The 24,836-nt window shown below is 37.4% G+C and overlaps 1 protein-coding gene across 1 annotated transcript; it reads right to left on the bottom strand.

The window, feature by feature from the left end:
- Positions 1 to 1,103: 1,103 nt before the first annotated feature.
- SPO11 (SPO11 initiator of meiotic double strand breaks) lies at positions 1,104 to 16,191 on the bottom strand. The gene is made up of 13 exons (XM_075438789.1): positions 16,094 to 16,191; positions 13,411 to 13,524; positions 10,303 to 10,391; positions 9,659 to 9,725; positions 9,337 to 9,445; positions 8,643 to 8,729; positions 6,444 to 6,480; positions 6,112 to 6,221; positions 5,267 to 5,366; positions 3,907 to 3,944; positions 2,261 to 2,337; positions 1,916 to 2,027; positions 1,104 to 1,223 (listed from the first exon to the last, which is right to left on the bottom strand). Exons 1-13 carry the CDS (start codon positions 16,189 to 16,191, stop codon positions 1,104 to 1,106), a joined length of 1,158 nt encoding a protein of 385 aa, XP_075294904.1.
- Positions 16,192 to 24,836: the final 8,645 nt, after the last annotated feature.

Here is a 24,836-nt window from a genome sequence, read left to right as displayed (position 1 = left end):
CGCGGCGACGGGCCGCCCGCTGACAGACAGAGCGGGGCGGGACGGGGAACTCGCTCCCTATCTCGGCCCGGGCCCTGGGAGCCGTTCGGCGCCTCCGGTGGCAGCGCCCGCCCCGCTGCCCCCCGCCCCTGCCCCCGCCCCTCCGGGGAAGGGCCGCGCGTTCTGCTGGGCCCCCGGGCACCAGAGGTTAGCCGTCGGTGGGAACGCTGCTGCTGTGCCGGGAGTGAAACAGAGTTTTAGTTCCTTTTGAATTTAACCCTGGTGAAACGGCAGTGAAGGAACCCAGCCGGCTCAGTCTACTGCAGATAGGATCGGTGGGAGCCATGCTGGTGGCTGTATAGGTCTGTTTTGGAAGAGCTTTCTGTGCAGTCCCTTTAGTTTCCTCACATAAAATTTCTTGTACACTTTAATCGCCACAGTTTCCTGCTCCTTTTTACTGGTTTAGATCCAACTAAATGAAGAAATTGAACAAGGGATTCTGTTATCACGTGCATCATTAACAGGATTGTTTATTAAGTTCTTTGTCAATAACATCTGCTTGCTGACATGTTCACTGAAGACAAACAGTGGTTTGGTTGCTGGAACATTTACAGCTGCTGGAGATAGGCAGTAATGAAGAACTAACTCTGACTTTTTGGTCTGAATTTACAGCGAACACAAAATGCCACAATGCTGTACTTAAAATAATTTCCAAAAGGAGGCATGTGCAATAAATGGTTACCTAAGTCTTCTTCTCTCATCAGAAATAAAAAGGTTGGTACAGCATCATCTTGTGCTGTAAGAACAGAAGGCAAAGCAATTCCTTGATACATTCCTGAACTTAACATTTTCTGGCCAGAAAGAACGCCTTCTCTTTCTGTGTACGTACCATTGCATTTGGCATTGTTACAGTGCAGAAGACACAGGATGGAAGCAACGGTATTTCATCAAAGAATACTAATTTCTCTTATGGTTTGAAAGAGAAAAAAGATAATGATAATCTAGATGCAGTGATAAAGAAACCTAACAAGGGGCTGAAACATACTCCTCTGTCTCTCTGCATTTTTTCTAAGAGCAGTCAACAAAACAATACCAAGAAAAACGTTTCATTTGCAAACAAGCATTCATAGCCATCCACCAAACTGCAGCTTGTTTGGTAAATAGACTCTGGAGAGGTAGTCTGATGAAAGAGAAGTTAAAACTTGAATTTCAGCCTTCAGTTTTGATGCTGCCATAATTTCCAGCTACAAAAAAAAGAACAAGTTAATGTGTGATGCTGCTGTAACAGCCTGCTCCAGTGTTAGGTCTTTATTTCAGTAAGAATTACACTTGTTGGATGTGCCTGTAGAACTGTAAAGTCAGTATTACTGGAAATGGTGCTGCAAAACCCCTGTCACTGAGCTGCGATTCATTTCACTGTACGTTCCTGTGTTCTCTAGTCTGCACCTCACAGTGACACAAACAATTTATAAGATGAGCATAAACAGGAAGGAGAAGGTACACAGTACCTTTTCTTCCTTTCTAACCATTTCACACAATATGTGCCTGAACTGAGATACAGGGTTTAAAAGCTACAAGCAAGTCAAGAGGTCTAGTACTGAGTAAGTAACTGCTGCAAGCATTCTTCTACTTGCAAAGATGTAATGTATTCTGTAATGTTTAGGAAAGCAGTAAAATCCCATGTAGAGTGTATGATCATCACATGACTAATGGCAGGAATGCTTAAAATGCTGCCAGTTCAGGCATGAGCCACTGAGACCCACTGATTCGGAGTGACTGGGCATGGCCTTTCCTGATCTTGCTGCCTTTTAGGGCTGCAAAACCTTACTGGTTCTGCTGTACCAAGAGTTTGCCATCATGAAGAGGAACAGGATTGCAGACGATAGGGTTTGTCCTGTGGGGGGTAAGAAATAGGAAACAATAGGTTTATACATACTTCTTTTTTCCACATTGGCTGACTAGCAATGTAAGGTCTCTTTTGTATACTTGCTAATTTATTTTGATCTTGCTTTGTAAATGGAATCAGGACATCTTTGCGTATATTTAATCTGAAAAGAAAATAAAGTTGTTAAATATTCTCATATACTTAAATATTTATTCCAACTTATTTCTTTATATTAAGCCAAAATAATACATGAAAAGAATAATGCATTTAAATGTCTTTAAATGTCATTTAAATGTCTTTTTGTGCTTTTCAGTTGTCTTTTTGTGCATTAAGTCAGATTGCATTTCCTGTCTATGAAACAGAAGAATACTTGTTTCTTTTGGGGAAATAACTAACCTCTGAAGATCAGATGGAAGGAGACCAAGCCACTTTATAGATGGAACGGTGAGATGATAGGCCTCAAAAGACATTGACTGAAATAAGAAAGGTCAACTATAACATTCAGTGACTTTTAGTTTAAATTATTTGAGATATATACCTTCTGGGGTCATGGTCAGATTGCATTACAAATATAATTCAGTATTTTCATTATCAGAATGGTATAGCAGATAATAACGCAACTGAAGTTTACCATATCCCCTTGCTGGAAACTGTTCCTTCACTAAGACTTGCAGCCTGCAGCCTATGACAGTTTCCAGACTAGTCCAATTTAGGCTGGTCTAGTCTGAATTGTTCTGTTTTGTTTTTTACAGTCAATGTGAGTCTGATTGGAAAAAAAAAAAAAAAAAAAAAAAGCCAGGGGAGCAATGACAATCAAATCTGGAAATTTCTGGTATTTTCTCCTGGAAAGTACCACAGAGTATAAAAATAGCCCAAACAAAGTTTCATCTGGTCCAGTATCATGGCTACAGTAAATACCTCAGGGAAAAGTGTAAGAACAAATAAGCAATTAATAATACTTCTCCGAGTACTCCCCCTGCTCCCAATGGTTTGTGACTCCAACTTTCTGAGCCAGAAGTGGTGGTGGTGTAATACTTGATTTTGTCGGGTTACTGTTACAATCCATGAAAACTTTGGTCATCTACAGCACCCTACAGCAAAGTATCACAGTGAAATTACATATTGCATAAAGGAATACTTCCATCATTTGTAATGAACTTGACATATTCTAGTTTCATTTGATACACCTGTTGCTCTGTAACTGAACAAAATAAACTTTCAAAGGAATCTGACAATTTAGTTCTGGAAGATGGTGTTTTATCAGCTTACACACCTTTGTAGGAGGGGTGAAAGCATGACAGCTCACCTGAAAGCAAGGGAGTTCTGTCTCCCTGGATGTCCTTGAGGCATCTGTTATGACATATATTTGAACTCTGACATCATTGATGTCTTGACAGTTTTTTGAAATAGTTTTTTTGGTTTTGTTTTTTCACTTTGGATGTTCTTTCTCCATTGTTCTACTGAACAGCTCACCCATCTGCTCCTGCCCGCTGCCTTCACCTTAGTCTGCCTGCCTTACATATTGTCTTCTTGTACCTCACCTTTTAGCAGTGTAATATAACAATGCTTTCTTGTTCCCTTTGCCTCTTGTTCCATTATGTTCCACGCTAATGCATCTATCCATAAGCAAATTCTCACCCCAGCCCAAAATCTTCACCAACATAACATGATTTTGTGGAGAATCACCCATCTCACAAGTGATGTCCTCCTCCTCCCAAGGTCCCTTCAGCCTTCATTTCTCTTCTAAGGCAGAAACAAAGCAAAATGGAGAACACTTTTGTGTTTGGACTTCCTGAAAACTGCCTGTGCAGCAGGGAAAAACTGAAATACAGTTAAATGAACCACCTGTCATTGTTATCCTTTTTTTTTTTTGTTGCAGGAAGAAGCTGTTTTTGCAGATACACCAGACCTAAAAACTGTGTGTTGAAAACAAAATGATAAAAGGCAGTAACCGTTCTAACAAAGGCTGTAACATTTCATACATTCCAGCTTCAAGGCTGGGCTACAAAACAATGTATCTGAAGTGGAAAAATTCTACTCACCACAGATCCGTATTTGTAGATGCACATTATTTCTATACCTAGGTTGCAGAATACCAGATGTCAAGTGTCTGTTTATCTGCACACTGGGCATGTTTAAGACAGCTGCATTAAGAACTCAATTTTATGGCATCACATTTATGGGTTTATGGTTAGTGAGGTTCTTTATGGTTTACAACTATTTTTAGAGTATGTCAAAATACTCAAAATTTGAGCATAATATGTCACCTTTTTATAGTTAAATGTTTCATGCTGCCTGTGCATAGTCATTACAAAACCAAGGATTATCAGCTCTTTTACGCATTATGCAACATCTATCACAAAAAGTGTCTGTCCTGTGTAGTCTGTATTGCTTAGTGCTATGGCTTTGAGCAGCTGCTTCTCATTTTGCAGTAATCTCCCTAATTTTAGGTGGTATTTAGGTAGATACGTAAGAGATTTGTACATTTTGTGTATGTGAATTCAGATTCTGAATTCACACAAAGGGATACACACTCACATACACAGAATCCCTCATGAAATGAAGGACATTTCAGACCTGCCGCTGATGTAACAGAATAGCACTTCCAGAATGTGATGGACATGTTTTAGGATTAACTGAACTTTATTCCTGCTGGCATCAGACTCATTGTTTCTAGCTTTCACTACTGTAAACCATTGACATCAGTGCTGAGTTATTAATACAAGAGCATGTGAACTACTTTAAAACCAATAAAAGACTCATTTTGCTCTAACATAGTATTTTCTTCACGTCTGTCTCACCTAAGGATCATAATGCAGTTAAAAATTTTGCTTTTACCAAACTGAGCAATATTTACAAATGTTCCTGTTATTTCCTTTCATTTTACATAATGAATAGTATAGCCAACAGCTGGAGTTCTTGACAGAGCAACGTTTTCAGTGGTATTTAACTCTTTACAGATATAGCTAGGACCTCCTGAGACTTTTAGAAGTGATTAAGTGCCTAACTCCCATTAATATCAGTGGAATCACGCAACAGATCATAAAGTTCCATTATCCTTACCCTCATTTTTAGGGCCACAGGTACTTTCAAAATCTAGTTCTATTCTGAGCTATGAATTCTATTTTTTTTTCTTTTTTAGATACAGGGTAAGATTCTTATTAACACATCAAAGCACAACAAATCATCGCAGAGGGTAAGGGTATATTCAATGGCGATGTAAAGCCAGTACTGATGTTTCAGTTAAACTCCTTCCGTAGTTCTAGATACATTCTACATAAATCAGGAACCTTCTGATTGTGCTGGACCTCTGTGCTTTGAGGACCTTCCCATAAAAGTGAGAAACGACATTCTAAATAAATTTTGCTTTCCTTTTATGTCATTGAACCTCTACAGATTTACCGTGTGGATCTGCATCCATGAGAGTGAAAATAGGAATTTTAAAAGAATCCCACAGCTTTCTGACCAGGAGTCGTGTGTTAAGATCTGGTATGCCTCTTCCCTAAGGAGATAAAATAAAAGCAGACAGTTTTAAATTAATAAAAACAACATCTGGCTACATATGTGTTTAGATTTGTCATTTAAAAGCAAGCAAACAAACAAAATGCTGGCAGGAATATTTCTCCAGCAGCTATTTTGCAGGGAAAGTTGCATGCTCCTATTTTGGCTCTGTGAGGAGGGAAGGAGGAATGGGCTGGGGAGCAGCGCAGCAGATGTCCTGGTTTACAGGCACTGTGGAAGTATCATACATTCCCCTATTTAAGGAGTTAATTTGTAAGGGCTGGGAGCTGATGTATAGATGTACTCTGGTATCTGTATAAGCTGTTGTAAGAAGGCCACTTTTTTCTTCTCAAAAATATTTATGGCACTAATGAAACAACATAAAACAAGTTCTTGCTATGACTGACTATAACTGGACAGTATGCAGCATAGTATAAATGCTTATCTCTCTTAGGTATGGGGATATGTTTTTTCCTCGCTGTAGCCCAGAACATGTTCGTGTGCATATTCCATTTACACATGATTAACATGAAGTTGGTAAGCTAAGGAGGCGTCTGGAGGAAATAAATCTTTAGAATGTGTATTTTGTGTTTCTACCAGGATACTAAAATGAAATAAATATTGCTAGACATATTTCATATTAATTTGATTATGGTCTTCTGATCAAGTTTGAGCACCACTACAATGCTAAAGTATCATTTAACTGTTTGTGTCTAGCTAGATGATATGAAGTGTAAGACGCATACCGTAATCATTATACATGGGGACAATCTATTGCAGAAATCATCATCCAAGAGTCTCTGAAAAGTTGCATCTTTTTCTACAATTAACATAAATTTGGCATGTGAGATTAAGTCTTTTCTGTTAAGGCTAGCTGCATGTAAAAACACCCGTCACACCAATCAATTAAAACTAAATGCACTAAAATACCTGTTCTGGAGCCAAAAGCAGTGTTCATGACTCATTTTCAGAGCCAAGAAGCAAAGAAAAAATTACCACAACATTGTTTAACTTGGAATATTCTTTGTTTTTACTTTATTTTTTCAGTCTACAGTGAGAGTTCTTGCTCAAAGGATACTTTTAATTCCTTGAACATTAGATGGCACAGTGACTGCCTAAAACAACAAAGATGAGATTAATCATTTTAAATAGTGAAAATGATATATTTTAAAATAACAGCATTAGGTAATGAAGGACACAATTACATCCTGAAACAACCATTCATCTTCTGTATACAAGATCAATCTTGACATTTTCACCTCTTTATAAACGTATTCAACCATTCATCTCCTGCTCTATTTTATGTTTGTGTAAGAGTCCTCCTGTTATAACAAGATGCTTTCAAATGTTTGTGCTACTGTCACAGAAGATTGTTGTTGGACATTACAGTGATAACAATGTCCTGATTAATTTTTTATCTGTCTTAGCCGGAAAAAAAAGTTAGCTTGGTGTGAAAATTGCAAATTTAATACAGGCTTAAAACATTTAAGTATTCTTTTTGAAAGCCCATTAAATCCTTGTTTTTATTAACTTACAACCTGATTTTATGACTATTTTGGAGTAACATTTGAAGAATTTACATCTCATATTAGGATTGGCTCAACCTGGCAAGCATATGGATGAGGAAACAGGAACTGCAGGAAGAACTTGGCAAAATAGTGTATATATATTAAAGTATGTGGTCTGCTTTTACTTCTGATTGCTAAACCACCTCTGGTGCCAGGGTGGAACAACTCAACAAATAAAAATATGAAGAGCTGTAGAAGAGCATTAATAACAGGGGTCTTTACGCTCTGCTTAAAATCAAAGTATAGTAGGCAGCTAAGGTTATCTTTCCATTTTGAAATTACCAACTTAGGCTTACAATGAACACATTTTCCAGCAAATCATGACAACAGTCAGCAAGTCTGAGTTCTGTTCCTGCTTTCATATTCTGCACAGCTATAGGCAATCTTTCAAGACTAGATTAGTTGAATCTTATCTCCTCAAACCACTTTTGGCTCTTGACTTTTGTGAAATTATGGTTATAAACCTCCCTTTAGCTCAGTGCCACCTTTGATAAAATTAGTCGACAATACAAGCCCTTCTCATGTCTGTAATTTCTGTGTAAGTGAGAATCCTGAGACAAACAGCCTGGTGTTATATACCTTTGGTTGTACAGTGCTGGGCACATGAAGACAATATCAACCCTAATGCTGTGGAGCATCATCATTAAACTTCTGTAAATGAGAACATAATTCATGTCTTTAAAGAGATTTCTAATTATACAAGCTCAGTTCAGTCTCTCATCTGTGCTGTTGCTACTAGAGGAGTCTGCCCAGCGTGGCAGTAGCAGCTCACTGAGGACCATATGAGTATGTTAACCCAGGCTGTAAGAGTTGTTTTCTTACTCTGCCAAAACCCAATCTATTGTGACAGAGAGGAAGTATGTTCAGAGAACTCAGGATGGTGTGATTCATAGTACTTATTTGACAGAACATTGTAATATAAACCCTAAGATACACAATATATACGCCTTCCTCTGCAAGGCTCCTGTGGTAGAAGGTAAAAACTGTATCCAAAGGACATGGAACTGTATCCAAAGGACATGGAACTGTTGGAGCGGGTCCAAAGGGGGCTACAAAAATGATCCGAGGGCTGGAGCACCTCTCCTGTGAGGACAGGCTAAGAGAGTTGGGCTTGTTCAGCCTGGAGAAGAGAAGGCTGCGGGGAGACCTGATTGCAGCCTTTCAGTACTTAAAGGGAGCCTATAGGAAAGATGGGGACAATCTTTTTAGTAGAGACAGCAGTGACAGGATGAGGGGTAATGGTTTTAAACTAAAACAGGGTAGGTTTAGGCTGGATATAAGGAAGAAATTCTTTACAATGAGGGTGGTGAAACACTGGAATGGGTTGCCCAGAGAGGCAGTGGAGGCCCCATCCCTGGAAACATTGAAGACCAGGTTGGACAGGGCTCTGAGCAACCTGATCTAGTTAGTGGTGTCCCTGCTCGCTGCGGGGGGGTTGGACTAGATGACCTCTAGGGGTCCCTTCCGACCCCAAACTTTCTATGATTCTATGATACATTCTTGGTGAGTATATAGCTGAGCTTCAGAATTGCAATTCAGTTGAGCAATACTCTTTATCTTTCTTTTTTTCACCCAAGTTGTAATGTCTCAGTTTGCCACCAGTACAGGTCTGTATAATAAATGTATGTAGTAACCTGAGCTACAAGAAGTGCAGGATATCATGCAAAGGTAGATGCTATGAATTACTGTTACTGTTTTATAGTACATACTGTTGCACCGCAGGTACAATTCACTTTTGTACCGTCTTCCTCAGTGTAACTTAAATTACCAGCAACAAAACCTTTAGTTGTAGACAGCTGAAAAAAATAGTAAGTTGTATACAGTAAATTGGAAATTACATGCTGTTGTATATTGACCAAGCAAAACAGAAAACTTCTGAAAAGAACTCTGACCAGTAACAAGCAGTTGTTGACTGCCACCAACCTTTGAAACACTAAGCAATGTTGTTGTCATCGTGGATATAAAGGCATACTTACAATAAATTATGTTAACTGCCTTTAGATCCAAAGGAATTCTTGTAAGGCACGGGACACAAGTATATCTGAAAGGTTGTTACATCTCTGACTTACTTTAATTTTTGTAAGTAAAATCATGGAGTACGAATTGCTAAAGAGATGTCTTGCACTCTAAGCACTGCCTTCGCCAGATAATAGCAAAAGGCCCTGTGATTTTACCTGGCAGTGTGTCCCAAACTTTTGGAGCAAGCAAAGTCTACAAATTTTCGCTAAAGAAAGAAACCCTTCAAGGGCTATGACAAACCATAATTGAGTTTCAATTGCACAAATGACACTTTTTATTTTAACTACAGATTTCCAACTGATAACTTTTCTTTCTATTTCAGCTTTCAGTTCAATCTATATGTTTTGGAAATAATGATAAAAACATTCATAATAAGCCACTTACTATATGTAGACTTCTCCGAGGTATCTTAAGCATGCAAGAAATGTCATTGATTATATTGTCCACAACACTTTGACTACCAAACAGCAGTGTATCTGAATAATATATATCTCTATCAAGACAAAACATTGTATTTGTAATTATAATACTGAAACAGCTGTAGGCTCATGAAAATTTTATAGAGAGCATGGATAATCAGATCAACCTAAAGCCTTTTACATACAGGAATCCATTATCCTACACGTTTGTATCCTACAGGCCATTTTTCACAAGAACATTCTTAAAATACGACTTTATTTGAAATTACAGAAATGTAGTATGTTACCTTTTAGTTGCATAAGTATTGCTCTGCACCATCTTATAGATAATAGATAACATTTTGAGCATCAGAGCTGAAAAAGATACATTTTAAAAAATTTTTTATTCATTTTCAAAACACATATACAATAATATGTCTTTATATTGACCCATATTTGTGTCTCTCAAAATAAAACTTTGAAACATATTTTAATGTGCTGTGAAAACACAGAGAGACTGTACTAATCAAAACACTCAATAATTTCTAGCACAATTAGAAAAAAACATGATGGAGTTAAGTGATGGAATGTATGCCCTGCTGTCCAGGCCAAGAAATTAAACGACTGAGTTAGAAAAAGAAATTAGCATGTTGTCCATATTCCAACATTCCTTTACCAGCTAGCTTTTTGAAGGAGGGTGACGTTTTCACATTAAGACTATTTGAATATGCTTTCATTCAGGGAGGGTAGAAACTGTAAGAAAGCTGTATTAATTTCACTGTCACTCACTATAATTTAACAGAGAAAAGAAAAGCTGAAGGGCTGGTCATAATATCAGGTTATATTAGCCATACACTTCTAAATCACGATGCTTTTTTTTTTTTTTTTTTTAAGTTTTGAACGAAAGTACAAGACAAAACATGAATTCTGCTTTTGGACTTTTTTAACTTACCAAATTTTTGTGCTGATCTAGGGCAGTCACTTCTTATTTGTTTTGTAGTAGAATGTGGTATCATCTGTAGACCTACAGAATCTTTAAATCTGAGACATTGCAAACAAATACAATAAAACTGTAAGCTTACTAAATATATGTAAATTGTTCTCTGCAAGGTAATTCAGACTCAGACCCCTTTCCTATAATCAAATATGCTAGTGCTATTTTCAGACTCAGTACAGAAATCATCAACTTGGGTGGAGTTGGAGTGGCTGAAGGAAAAAGGCCAGCAGAAATCATCTGCCAAAATGACCCACTCAAAATGTTACTGAAATGCCCCTGTCTGATCATTGGCTTCAAAACATGAAAAATTCTCATAAAGGTACTTCAAGACTAAATTTAAGCCTAAAATACATGTTTCCAGATAAAAGTAGAGACAAGAAGAATATTTTATACATGTTTCTAACTATTAATACATCAGCATCAATTATTATTTGTAATGAAAAATACGGAACAATATGAAAACAAAGGAATAACCAACAGAGGAAAAAATGGGAATCATTATTGGAATACAAATCAAGTCTGACACAGTGACTTTCTGATGAAGAATGTATGAAAAAGTGTTATTATTTTATATGATAATACTATTATCTGATTTATGACCTTAAATTATTATCAGAATAACTCAATTATATTCCATTATTAACTTTTGGAGACAAAAATGTTGTTCATCCTATTCTCTAAAGATTTCTTTAATCTGAACGAGCTCCACTATTTCATGTTTCACCATTTCATGTCTGAAGGTGCACATTTCGCCAAAAGAATCAGTTATTTTCTTAACAAGACTTCGTTATTTTACTTAAAATTATTTTAGCACCTTATGGTAAGACAGCCCTGTCTTTAAAACATTATTTTTAATTTCAGAGTTTTGTATGTACTTTTAAAATGTATTGGTGGTAAAATGGCCATAATTTTATCGAAAACCACATAATATTTCTAAATTTCTTCATCAGAGGTTTTGCTCCATGCATCCTTTGGGTGGCAGAACACACCACGGTGCACACGTGAAGTGACAGCAGTAACAAACAGCAGAGAGTAGCATCTGCCTGACAGCTTTGCAGTAACTTTCTTGCCTTTAGGCAGCAACATTTAAAAGTTATTTGTACATTTCACTTGCATACTCCCTGCATTGTAACTGCACGGGTGGAAAACACTAATCAAAACTTTGCTGGCTGCTCTCTCAGGTTAAAGAAGCAACGCTCCTTTCAGAAAACAGTGTGCTGAAGGACCTAAGCCTTGTGGCTCCCACAGATACTCCATAAAGGCAACTGTGAACTGGCATTAGGTCGGACATCCAGCTATTCTTCCTAGGACTGCGTTTACCCTACCAGAGTAGTTTTCTATAAAATCTTCCTTCCACTAATGGGATTTTTTTTTTCTTTTTTCCTTTTCTCTGGAAAGATACAGCTGGACAATGGAAACTGATTGTGCTGCTTTAGGCCTGGCATTCTCACTGACTGACATCATTCTCAGGTAAATACCTCTCTGGGCATCTACAAATGTTTACAAGCAACATTGCAAACATGAAATCTTTCTCTCATTCTACTAGTTTCTGCCCAGCAGATTCCAGCTGTGCAGACTAGGTATGAAAAGGCTGCCTACAAAAGAAAAAAAGTGACCCACTGACTATATTTTCTTCCATGCATATTATATTTTGGCATTCTGGTTTTATTTCTCTATTTATTTTTATTTTAATCTTCTTGAACTGCTGTATTAAAGTGAGATACAGGTCACTGTTCAACAGAAATGCATATCTGAGGTTACATTTCTCCACCATAAATAATAGTTCAGCTTTTTTTAATGTGAGCGATGGGTCTTATTTTTAACATACTGTGATGTTAACTTGTTTTAATTTGAACATTTTTCCCCCTATGTGTTCTGATGGCAAGTAACATCTCACATTTGTTTTTCTAGCCTGGAATGTCATTTCCCTGAAGTTTGCCAAAAACTGCAAAACTTTGTTATAGTATTTTGATTTTACAGACATATGAGTGAAACATTTTTGTCAAAATATCAAGACACAAACCATTGAATTCCCTGGAACATACAAGCGTATCAGTTAACTGATGACCTTCAGACCCCTCAGGTATTGTGATTGACAGAAATTTATTATTCTCATTAAATGAGTACTCCACCAAACTGTTACGCGTGGAAGCTTTGCTATGCTTTCTCAACCTCAAATGTTTATAATGTGTCCACTTACCAGCACCCCTGCAATTTTAGCAATCTAAATATCCTTTAACCCACTGATGTCCAAAGCTATGACGGGGGCAAGAAATAGATTTGTGTCTTCCTTTATAAATTTGCTTCTGTATTATGGAAAGCAATTAATCTCTCAGTTTCAGGTATTTTCAGTTTAAATGAGCTCCTTGGAAAAATACTGTTGCACAAGCAACTTCTACAAATCACAAAGTGTGTTATAAAGGAGGACAGGTTGCTTTTTCTCTGACCCTGTATAGATAAGCTGGCATAAGATCTGAAATTTAGATAACATTAGAAACTTGTTTTGCATTATTTGTCTGGTAATGAACTTAGAACACAATAAGGAGGCAAGAAATACAGCAGGAAGGGGTGAGATGCATCTTCTCTGTAGAACAAAAAGATAGGTTTATCACTAGCATTCTAAGAAATAAGATATCATTGGGAAAAGCAGAGAAAAAGAAAAGAGGAAGCACAGCAAAGGCACTGGAAGATGAAATTGCTAGTAATTTTTTCCAGCCTAAAACAGATTTTTTCACTCTAATACAAGTTACCATTCCCGGTTTCTACTACTTCCAGAAAATGATTGTTTATAGAACCTTCCTTTCCTTTCTAACCCCTATTATAGTACTTTTACATTCCCCTTTATGCTATGGTCTGCTGTTACATAATATGATGCCTGTTCATGCACAGTGGTTTACTAAGCATTACATTTTATCTGTTACTTTTTAAGAAGTCAAATTATTTATTGATTCTAATACTTATAGAACTATTTATGATTAACTTTTCTGGAAGTTACATAATCAAATTTATATTAATGGAATTTATATTAATATAAGGCAGGACTTTAGAATATATAATACTTACTCTACATTCCTCCAATCTGATCTGTTAGCCAATGTGAGAACAGGTGCTTTTTTTTCGGCCAAGCTTTTAAGTACATCTTGAATAACATTTTCTATTGCTTGAAGAACTTCACAACTGAAACAAAGAAAATTAATGATACAGTTCACATCATAAAATCTAGTTCTGCTTTGAGTTTTGATCATCTGTCCTCACTCCTACAAAAATCATGTAATCCAAAACTGCTTCAAGGAGATATTTGTTTCAAAAATGTAGAGGAACTCATTTGGTTTTTTGTTTTGCTCAGTTTCCTTAAAATCTTTGATTTTCCATTCCAGATGCATGGCTGAGGACACAATTAAAAGTACATTTCTGTTCAATCCTGAAACCATCAAATTTTTCACCAGCTGAACTTTTAGAGCAACTGGCTGGTTTGTGACTGATGATTAATGTTTTACTATAAATGATGTAATATTGTCTTTGGCTATGATTTCAGCTAAGTTGTTTTTAAATGCTGTAAATTTAAAAAAATATTCAAGAGTACAAATACTTCCTGTTGTACCATTGCACATTAACCTTTTGATCTGCTGCCCTGAACAAACTGTTAAGAGTTTTAATTATATGAAGTCTTAGTCTCAACAGATGCCCTATGAAAAGAATAAACCCTGTATCTTTCAGCGAAAAAGACAAAGTAACCTTGCAGCATATCCCTTACAGCAAAACTGTAGGCTGGTTTGAGTGTTATGACAGATGCTTTTTATTTTCATAAGCAATCTGACTCCAACATTTCAGCTGTCCTTAAACTTACAAGTGTACCATATACCATCATGAGTTTAGGTAGGAATTAAAAGAATAGACAAAACTTATTTTAGCTCAAAGTTTTATCAGCAAAGTCCAACTTCGTCATTAAGTAATATACTAAGAAAAGATGATCAATACCAGTGCACACCACACAAAATGAATTATTCCACTGTTACAAAATCAGCAAGTATGGTTTTTAAAACTTGGCTATGAGTCTCCTTAAACAAAAATGAAGTGTCTTTAGAGATCTCTTCTATCAGCTGAATATGTTTCTTCTGTTTTGTAGCCTAGCTTCCACTTAACTCCTCATTCTGCTGAAACTAGATTATCATTTTTTTGAAAGCAATTTCTGGAAAATATTAACCTTTTATTTTAAAATGTTATTCATAATAGTATCTGTATAAAAAGGCCCTACTAGCATTACTAATATTTTTGTTCAATAATATTAAACCGTTCAACAAACACGATGTAAGATCTTTTCTGTTTTTCAGATTAATAAACTTCAACACAGAGAGACTAATGGCTTTCCAAAGGTGAAACAGTGAAGCATTTACAGTGCTGATAATACAAGAAGGCCTGGTCATGCAGCCAACATGCATTTTCTACTGTATTATACCTTCATAACCAAGTCCAAGATTCCCTAACTTTCAGACTCATAGTCTCTTCCTCCTAATTAAAGTCCTACATCTCACTGCCACATCCAAAATAGAAATTCTACTAAGCACAGAGGAAATGGTTTCCTGGTGAGCTAAATGTGTAATGCAGCAAGCAGTAAGAGTAAAATAGGTAAGCAAAGCTGACTGTGATGCATACCGCCAACATAACAAAAACTAGAGTGTTGAAGACAGTGGGCAGATGGACGAAAGAATGGATAGGTAGACAGGAAATCTAAACCATGTCATTGCTTTGATACTCATAAATAGTTTACTTATTCATTTCGTTCTGTCCACTGTAACTGTCTTAATATTCCAGATGTACTTCAAAGTTTGCTGCAGAATATGAAAATCCAGATTTCTGCTCCAATCCAAATTTCCCAATTTATTGGCCAACAGAAGATGTAAATGCGGCAAAATAGGAGGAATAGGACAGCAATTCTCTGTGTACCCCCTGCTGATATTCTGTCTCCTTTTGCAGAGATTAACTGAATTTTAATAAGCAAACATACAATGCTGGCCAAGCATGCCTACTTAAAATTCACGCTGGTTTCGTTAACAGCAAAATGTGAGCAGAGAAGGGGTAGGCACTGTATATCTCATGGGGTTTCCCTGATCATTTCTAACAGGTTGCAGCATAAGTAGATACTTGTTTCTGTATAGCACAAGAAATGATCTTCAACATTAATAGCATAAAAGATCAATATTATAGCAGCTTTAGAAAGCAAACAGTATAAATACACAAGAGAAACTGTTACATATAAAAATCTGCAATGTAATAAACCAACACACTCCAAAACCCAGAACCATATGTTGCTAAAGCCATGTGGTTCCCATACCCTGTCACAAAGACCAAGAACTCTCCAAGTCATCATCATTATTATTAATATTATCATTATCATCCTTTTCCTTTTAAAATATTTTTAAGATGCTCCCAGTCTGTTCTAGCCTCTGAGGCTGATACACTGGGTATGGAAAAAGTCTTTAAAAAAATGATGAGATTTTTCTGTTAGTGAAATTCAGTATATTTGTTTTGTCACGGTTTTCTGTATGTCTGTCTGTACCTACAGACTTTTTGAAGAGGTCTGAGGGAACGGAGATGCTGTTTGCAGTGTGACAGCCCCTTCTCCCCTGTGATTTGTAGGAGAGTATGTTTTTCACTTTTGTCCAAGCCCATTAGGTGCAATGGTGCACTACCTACTTAAGTATTACCACAGAAAGAGGGTATGGGTACAATTTTTTAAATCTTTTACCTAGGGACGTGGCTCTCATGACCAGACAGACTTGTTTCCCTGAAGCTGGCCTTGTTCCCAGCTGGCACTTCGGTGGAACGCACGCTGTGGTCCTCCATGAAGGTTGGTGCAGACCAATCCAACTTCTCCGGAAGGGATGAAGCCATGTTAAAAAGAGGTAAAAGAGATTATCAAAGAAATTAGAAAAGGCTGTTCTGTGTGCTGGACTTAAAAGTCATGATCTGAGGTCAAACCATAGGGCCAGAGAGAAAAAGCAGAAAATTTCTGTAGAAACCAAAGTCAGGATTTTCCTGCCCTTCCTGACGCACTGACCAAGGGCTTTTCTCTCCCTCTCTCACAGACAGCAGCCAGCCCTGCCCTGATTGACTGACCGAGGGCTTTTCCCGCTCTTTCTGGCTGACCAATGGCTTTTCCCGCTCTTTCTGGCTGACCAATGGCTTTTCCCCCTCTTTCTGGCTGACCAATGGCTTTTCCCACTCTTGCTAACAGACAGGGGATGGCCCCGCCCACCCTGACTGGCAGGGACCTTCTCCCGCCCTTCCTGACCACATCGCCCGCTGGGGACTGGGGACGGAGCCTCAAAGCTGTCTCTGGAGCTGCGGTGTGCGAGCAGATATTTAAGCACAAACTCGGTAGCACCCAGATTTCTGGACTATATCTGGCCAGACTGGCTAGAGGGTGGCCAAATTGCTCATCAATACTTTTCTCATCCTTTCTGAATGATCAGCAATTCTTTTCTTCCCTTAATATCAAATGTCTTTTCCTGACTGTTCTAAGTGGCTGGAAGAAAGCTGAAAAAGCTGAAAGCTCCAGTGTTGAAAAATCAGCTTCTTTCCCTGCAATGGAATTCAATTTGTATTGAGATTAAAGATCTAACACTATTTTTATCATTTGCCTTCAGCATTCCAAAGTTTTACAACAGACTTGAGATATGTTTTGAAATCTTTCTAAATACACTGTTAAAAACTTGTGTTCTGAGGAAACAATAAACCCCTAATTCTAAGAGTCATGAATCACCAGCTTCTAAGGAAGCCAAGATTTAAGAAAAAAAACACTAAATTTTGTAAGGCTTATGTCTGAACCGAGACTTTTATGAGTCACGTGGCGTCCTTGGCCAGAGGGCATCGCTTCAAAATGGACGACGCACGGCCAGAGACAGATTGCAAGTCTGGAATGAAACCCCACACGCGATTATCACTTTGGTGCATTTCATACCTGTTGTCTTCAGGTGTTCCCCTTTTCCTACAAAAATTCCAGTCTTCTCTTTCCCTTCAGAAAGTTTAAACTCTCTGTGATTTTGAGAAGCAAACATGGTGCTTCTGGGAGACCCTGTGAAGGGCAGGAGAGTGTACCAGCACGTGGCTGGTTCCCCCTCACTGCCGGAGCAGCCCCGGGTACTGTTGGGAGAAGAACACACGCTCGGTTTCTTCAGCGGGTTTTGAGTGCAGAGATCAGGGCTCCTTCACAGGCAGCTCAATGGTGAAAAAAAGCAAATCCTAGAAATTTAAACTGCTCTTACCTTGCAGGTGCGATATGCCAAAGTGTATTTTCAACTCCTGACTATGTCATTGTAATTTGACTGCCTGATAGTGGTCATTCTGAGAGTGTTAGCAGTTACTTAGGAGATAAATATCTGAAGACTTGTCCTTTCTAGGGAAAATTTTTTAAAGTTTTTGATAACATCGTCTTTTGTGCACAGCAGTCAGTAATATTGGAAGCTGTGCTCTGTCTAGCCCACTGCCAACAGCATTTCAAAAGTTCTGATGCTTAGACTTGTTGTTAGCAAGTTAGATGATGTAGTGTTTAAAATGTTAGAGGCAGCTGGGTTCTCCTCTTCCATTAGTTACTGCCCCTGAACCTTTCTTCTTTGGTACTCGTAACAGTAAGCTGTCCAAATCCAGCTTTTGTAGGTAATTAAAAAATTCATGCATTGATTTATTCAAGAAATACCTCAGGCTATGATGATATGAACACAAGGTGCTTCAATTAACAAAGGCAAGCAAAAGAAAGAGGAATTAATAAATTGAAATTTTCAAATCTTTCATCTTAAGTCTTTGGCGTTTAGGTACCTTGAGATCACTCCAGAAATATCTATGTAAAATCTCTGTAGCTCTTTCCAACAACTCAACATCAAAATCAACAGATTTTTGTTTGATATGGAACTGACAAAATTATGTCATGCCCCTAGCAACAGATTGCAAACAAAACTATATATATCAACTTGTGAGAAGATAATTTAATGACTTATCTCTTCTTCCTAGCAGCAAACAGCAACTATAAAAAAGCACAACCAAAATACTCAATGCTTATATCTGAGTTAGCAAAACAGAGATTAAAAAACAAGCAACAATAACAAAAATATCCACGCTTCAACCTTAATATTGCACACATACATGTAAATATATATACTTCCATAAAACCACATGAATTAGTATCTGGAATATGACCAGTAAGTGAACTACAATCAATAAATGAACTAGCAGGTTCATTTCCTACAGGCCTCTTTATTTATTTATTTCCCCTCTTTAAACTCTGCTTGCAAAAAAAAAAAAAAAAAAAATCAATTGTAAATACTGGCTGCATTATTTATGTATATTAGAAGGAAAATTACTAGGAAAACAAATAAGGACCCATTATTAAGTGTTAAGACGGAAAGAAAAATGTGCAAAACGCAGTGTAACATGCAGTTATCTAAGTGTCTGTCTTGCTCCTACGAAGATGAGCAGTAGAGGGCACCACAGATGGCAGGGAAAAGATCACTGCTTTGAAGCTGTTAAATTTAACACTGTGATTTGACTAATCCTTGATAAAACAAGTATGGTAGGTAATGAAACACCTTCAGATTTGTTTGCTTTAAAAGATACCCCGTTACCAAAAAGTTCCCTGAAGATTGTCTCCCATTATAAACATGTGCTCTTATCAGGATACTTTGGCGGAAGCTATGCTATGAAATAGTCTGTATGAGCTGTCTGATGCCAGTTTCAAAGTCTGGCTGTAGCTGCTGAAGAAGAACCTGTCTGGATCAAAAACTGCTGCTATCACAACATACCACACAATAAAAGAGCTATACCGAACAAAAATGTACATTTATCTTAGTGCCAAGATTTTAAATAGCTTGTTACTGATTTCTCATATATAAATAACTGGATCAGTAGAATAAGTACATACAAAATATGTAAAAGCATATGTATGCTTTTTCCTTTTCTTCACTGCATACCTTATCAAAAGATTTTTACTCTTTTCATATGTAGTTAGTCTCTTCCATTAAGGTTTCATGATTGCTATGGCAAGTACTTCTCTCCAAATGATCTGTCCTTAACTCTTTTAATAAACTGGCAGGCATACCAGTGGACCTGATATGACTATTTTCAATTAAAGACAAATAGCATGTGAAATCCAGTCTTTCATGCAACCCTAAAAAAAAGGAAGACCTCTGTAAAAGGTCTTTATTTGGGGCAGATAGGAGTATGAAGGAGTTAGATGGAGGGTTAGAAACTACACTAAGAACAGGAGGAAAAGCTCCCCACCAGCTGTTGGAGAGCTTCTTGGCAGTATGCCTACTGTGTTCCAGCAAGCTTCAATTTCTTTCAGGCTTCCTTGCTTGTGATCTGGACAATCCTTGGAAGGACAGACATTTTGTGAGCCAACAGATTTTACTGTGAGTAAGTTAGGATGAAACTGGAGCCAGATCTATCACCTGCCAGTTACATGAAAAGTTACTGTCTTTTCCTAATGAGCAAAGCCCAGAAAAATAGGAGATTAAAAGCCATTCACTGCTACCAGCTAACAACTTCAAATAGGATATCTCCTTCCAACTAACATGGCTGGTTAAAAAAACCCACAACAGTAATACATGTTTTCAGATTACCTAGCTCTGGAGTGAGAAACACCTGTAAAATATTTATTCTGCGAGGAGCTAAATCACCGTAAGAGGAAGTGGGTTTTTGTTACCATCCCTTCTTTTTGTGTTTTATCTTTCAGCCAGAAATAAACTCTAACAGGCCTTTCTTAAAGAGAAAATTAACTTTCTTATAACCTCTGTCACAGTAATTTTCAGGTCCAACACTTTCTAATGCTTGTAGGGGCAGTAATGTATTTTAGGTGGCAGGGCAAGACAGGTATTTGTATTTGAGACAAAGAAACACAAAGTAAGTTAAATAAAAGAATGCTTTTTCCCAATTAAGCATAAATGCTATGTGCACTCTGGTTCATTGACAATAATTAAGCTGCAAGCAGGCAGCGTTATGCGACTGCACATTCGAAGACATAATTTTTAAATGCTGAGATGTTAGAGCTTGCCCAGCACTATCATAGCCACTGTTTCTCACTCCTAAACTAGTCTCACACTAAGATAGGACACTCCTTCAGCCTGATTCTCCCTCCGCAGTCCCAGTTACTGTTTCAGCCTCTCATACTTGCCACAGTTTTAAAACAAGACTGCAGGCTGTAGGCATATAACGCTGTCTGAAAAAAAATCAGTTGTAGCAGCTCTAAGGCTTGGAAAAGTCAGATGAAAATGAGAATAGGATTTTATATGGGGAAGTTTGGCATTCTACTTGTTTTATCAGTCTTTTGAAGAACATATTGTGGAGGAACACAGAGAAAATATTTTGAAACATCCAAGTTTCTGTGTATCATAGAATCATAGAAAGGTTTGGGTTGGAAGGGACCTTTGAAGGCCATCTAGTCCAACCTGTCTGCAATGAGCAGGAACATCTTCAAGTGGATCAGGTTGCTCAGAGCCCCGTCCAACCTGACCTTGAACATTTCCAGGAGGGGACATCCACCACCTCTCTGGGCAACCTGTGCCAGTGTTTCAGCACCCTTATGGTAAAACATTTCTTCCTTATATCTAATTTAAATCTACTCTCTTTTAGTTGAAAACCCCCTTGTCCTATCCCTACATGCCCCCGTAAAAAGTCCCTCTCCAGCTCTCTCGCAGGCCCCTTCAGGTACTGGCAGGCTGCTCTAAAGTCACCCTGGAGCCTTCTCTTCTCCAGGCTGAACAGTCCCAACTCTCTCAGCCTTTCCTCACAGCAGAGGTGTTCCAGCGCTCCGATCATTTTTGCAGCCTTCTCTGGACCTGCTCCAGCAGGTCTGTGTCTGTCCTGTGCTGAGTGTAAGTGACTGCTGAAAATAAAACAAAGAGATTGTCTTGCTGTTGAAGAACCTACAGTTCTCTCACATACAAATAATAAATATAATTGTCTATATTATGGACAAAATGTTAAACTCTTTCCCTGCTATATCAAAAATCTTGATATATATACAGTATTCTATATCAAAGTCCTGCGACAGCTGGATAATAAAAGAGATCAAGCAAATACACGGTGCCACTCTCTGCACCTAATGCCTGTCTATTTCTAAGAGAGACAAATAGTTAGAATTTGCCTATTACTCCATTTTTCACTGCTAGGAACAGGAATTATATTAGATTCTGGGCTGAAGTGCTTATATAACAGCTAAATAAATAATAAGGCTAGGGGACTATGGGTGAGTTACAGCCAATTCCCTCCACTCTCTCTGGCAGCTCCTGGAAATCAGCTGCTCTTAGTGTCTGTATGTTAAGAATCTGACCAAACCCACTTGTCAACAGTGGTAAGTTCTCAGGTAGCTACATGTCATACCATAGAAGCAGTAATATTATCTAATGAACTGATCTGTAAACATCTATATAGTTGTAAAAATCTAAATCTGGTTTTAACTGAACATTGAATAAATAAGTTATTTGGAAAAATTCTGATTAAAAAAAACGTGTTAAAGGGAAAATATGTTGAAACAAACAAATGGAGGACGTTTGTGCTAAAACACAACTGGAAAGCAAGAATGTCTTCTATTCTGCATTCATGTGACAGCTTGAACATAGCGGTCTTGGAAACAGCTGCACCATTGCTTCTGGCTCTCAAAAGGTAAAATATCTTGTTTATTTTCTGTTTCCCTTTTGTTGGCAAAATTCTAGAAAGCATGAAAACTCAGGTGTGATTTTGCTCTTTAAACCCAAAAATGCCAGCTGCTGTACATTAAAAATACTTGAGCCAAAATCTGTTCTTTCATTTATATGAATGCTACAGCAGTGTTGTCATGGCCCCAGATTTATGCCAACAGGTAAAACTTGGGATGGACTTTAGACCTTTGTTATTAACTATTTAATAATGCCTGGGGAAACTGAAGTAAGAGGATGACGTAGAAGTCTATTCTGACACTGTGTACTGTGGGCTATATAAAAAACTAAAAGTGTGAGGCCGTTGATTAACAGACTTCTACTTCATTTTTGGAAGCCTAGATGAAAATCAACTTTATGTCATCCTTTAAAATGCATTCAGTGATTTTAATTAAGCTACTAATGTTAATTGGCCCACACCACAAAAATGCCAGAGGGACTGTGATGTCATTTTGGATAAATGGCAACCTTTGCTTTTGAAGGTCTTAAGGCTCAGTAAAAGGTATATCAAATAAAAAAGTAGCATAGATGTCTTATCTTGGTTTGCTCTTTTTTTCTTTTTAATGGAGAAGAGAAAAAACATGATTCAAATATAAACATGAATCCAGCCCAAAACGTGTCCTACCAAGCTGTTGTATAGGTAGTTCTGGATCCAGTGAGATTGTTAACTGGCCTTCAGTCAAGACTTCCCTGCGCTGCCTTTCCAGGATACATTTGTAGTCCATTCAAACATTTTGCAAAATCTTTCTGTGAATTCGCAGACCACTCTTTTCTCTGTACTCAGAGCAAACTCACATGTGTCAGCTGGATGTTGCTGCTGTGAACCATCTTCTGTATTTGGGCATGGAGGAAGGTATGACATTTTGCTCTGTTTTGCCTTGTTTCGCTGCTGTAAGAAGGTGTTAATTAAATGTTTGGTTAATAAAACTATAGAGTCTATCCACATAAATACAAACTTCTACAATATAAAGCTCTCCCTGGCTGATCTCATGTATTGATCCCAAAGGGAGTTCAGTGCTGAATCTGGGCCTTAAAGAGATGAACAGAACAAATTCATATACTGCTCTCTAAAGACAAAATTTTCTGGCATAAACAGGAGTTTGGGGGTGTGGACTAAGGGCTTTTCTACACTGGAAAATTGACTGGAATTGCTATTGCAGAATAAGCTATTCTGCAACAACTTACTGTCTGACCCATGACTTTTTCAGACTAGAATAACCACACAGGCAGCTATTATGGATAGTTTATTCAGAAATAGCTATTGTGGTCACTTTTCCCACACAGATAAATGCACAGTGCCCATGCATACCTATAGTAAGGAAAAAGCTTGGGGTTTTTATGGAACAATGCTTTTTTTCTGATACATAACATATGGCAAAATGGTAAAGTAGACAGGGAACTTTGAATCAGATCCTGATGCAATTGACTAAGATCCTTTATCGAATTTACTAATATAAGATAAATTATAATAATTTACTGTGATTACATACATGCTAAGAACATCTCTCCATCTGCAAGGCTATGTCTATTACAGGATGTTGCATCAGCTTAACCAAATTGTATTTTAAAAACCTATATCTAATTAAGTCAGTGCAAATTTATTAATGAAATTATTTGCTGTAATCTCTAATTAACGGATCTCACATCTCAGTCATCAGCCTTCTGATAACATCATACCCATCGTTAGAAAGAAATATACAACAGTTCTATGCCTCTGCAAAAGCCAAGCTTTTTTGGAGTTAGGTCTTTGATTTTAATACACGATAGAAAAACAACAAATAACAACTTGCTGTCAGTAGTACCTCTTCTAGGTTAAGAAATCCTGTTTCTCTCTTAGGCACAGGTGGATGACTGGTGGTTCTAGCACTTGTTACCATAGAGAGAGTTCCTCTCTAAAAATCTGATGTAGTGTTAATTTATTATGTCAATATTTTTCTGCATGCCCTCTACTCTGTAATGTTAAAGGGTCTCTCAAGCATTGTGCTGGAAGACATCCATGTTTGGATCCACTCACTAGGAGTTTAGAGTGCCAGGAGTGCAAGACTGGGACCCTACCATGCCAAGGAGAAGAAATAAAAAATAACTGGTGCAGAAATAGCGTTTCTGAGGATACTGTCATCCATCCATCAGTTCTAAGAAAATTATATTTAAAGCTTTCTCTATAAATTAAGCTGAAGGTTTTCTTTCAGCCACTTAATAAAGTTTGATACTTCACCAGAAAGAAAACTAACATGCTCATCAACCAATTCAGGTTCTTATTTGGTGTGGAGAGCTGGATGAGATCATATCCTCAGCAAAATTATAGAATGCTAAGAAGCGAATCAGGAGAGCCAATTCCCAACTCTCATTTTAACGACAGGGTGCCTCATATTAGTGATGTAATGTAAGCAAATAATAGGTGTTGCTGAACAGCTGCTATTACACTATATTGGCATTTCTCTCTTAAAGATTCAAGCAGAAGAGAACTGTTCCTTTAACTTTTAAGTAAATTGATTCTCTAGATGTTTCAACCATATTATGATGGCCAATACATCAAAATCTTCATTTTTACTTAAAATAATTTTAAAAAATATTCCACTAAAATTAGTTAATTCCTGTAGAATTTGCTTATTCTATAGAGACTACTTTTGTTGAAATGTAGACTTACTTCCAGAAAATTGGATTCACCAAACAAATTATATCATGACATGTAAGGAGAGTAGTAATAAAAACAAAATGTTGCCTCTTGGATACTTTTAAGACATTTTTGACTTTCTATAGTTTTTCAAGGACTTTTGATTATAAAGATTTACAATATAAAAT

This window comes from Opisthocomus hoazin, chromosome 18, assembly GCF_030867145.1.
Source record: "Opisthocomus hoazin isolate bOpiHoa1 chromosome 18, bOpiHoa1.hap1, whole genome shotgun sequence".
Taxonomy (NCBI): domain Eukaryota; kingdom Metazoa; phylum Chordata; class Aves; order Opisthocomiformes; family Opisthocomidae; genus Opisthocomus; species Opisthocomus hoazin.
Note: the sequence above shows the minus strand (reverse complement) of the source record. Positions and strands in the feature narration are given on the sequence as shown.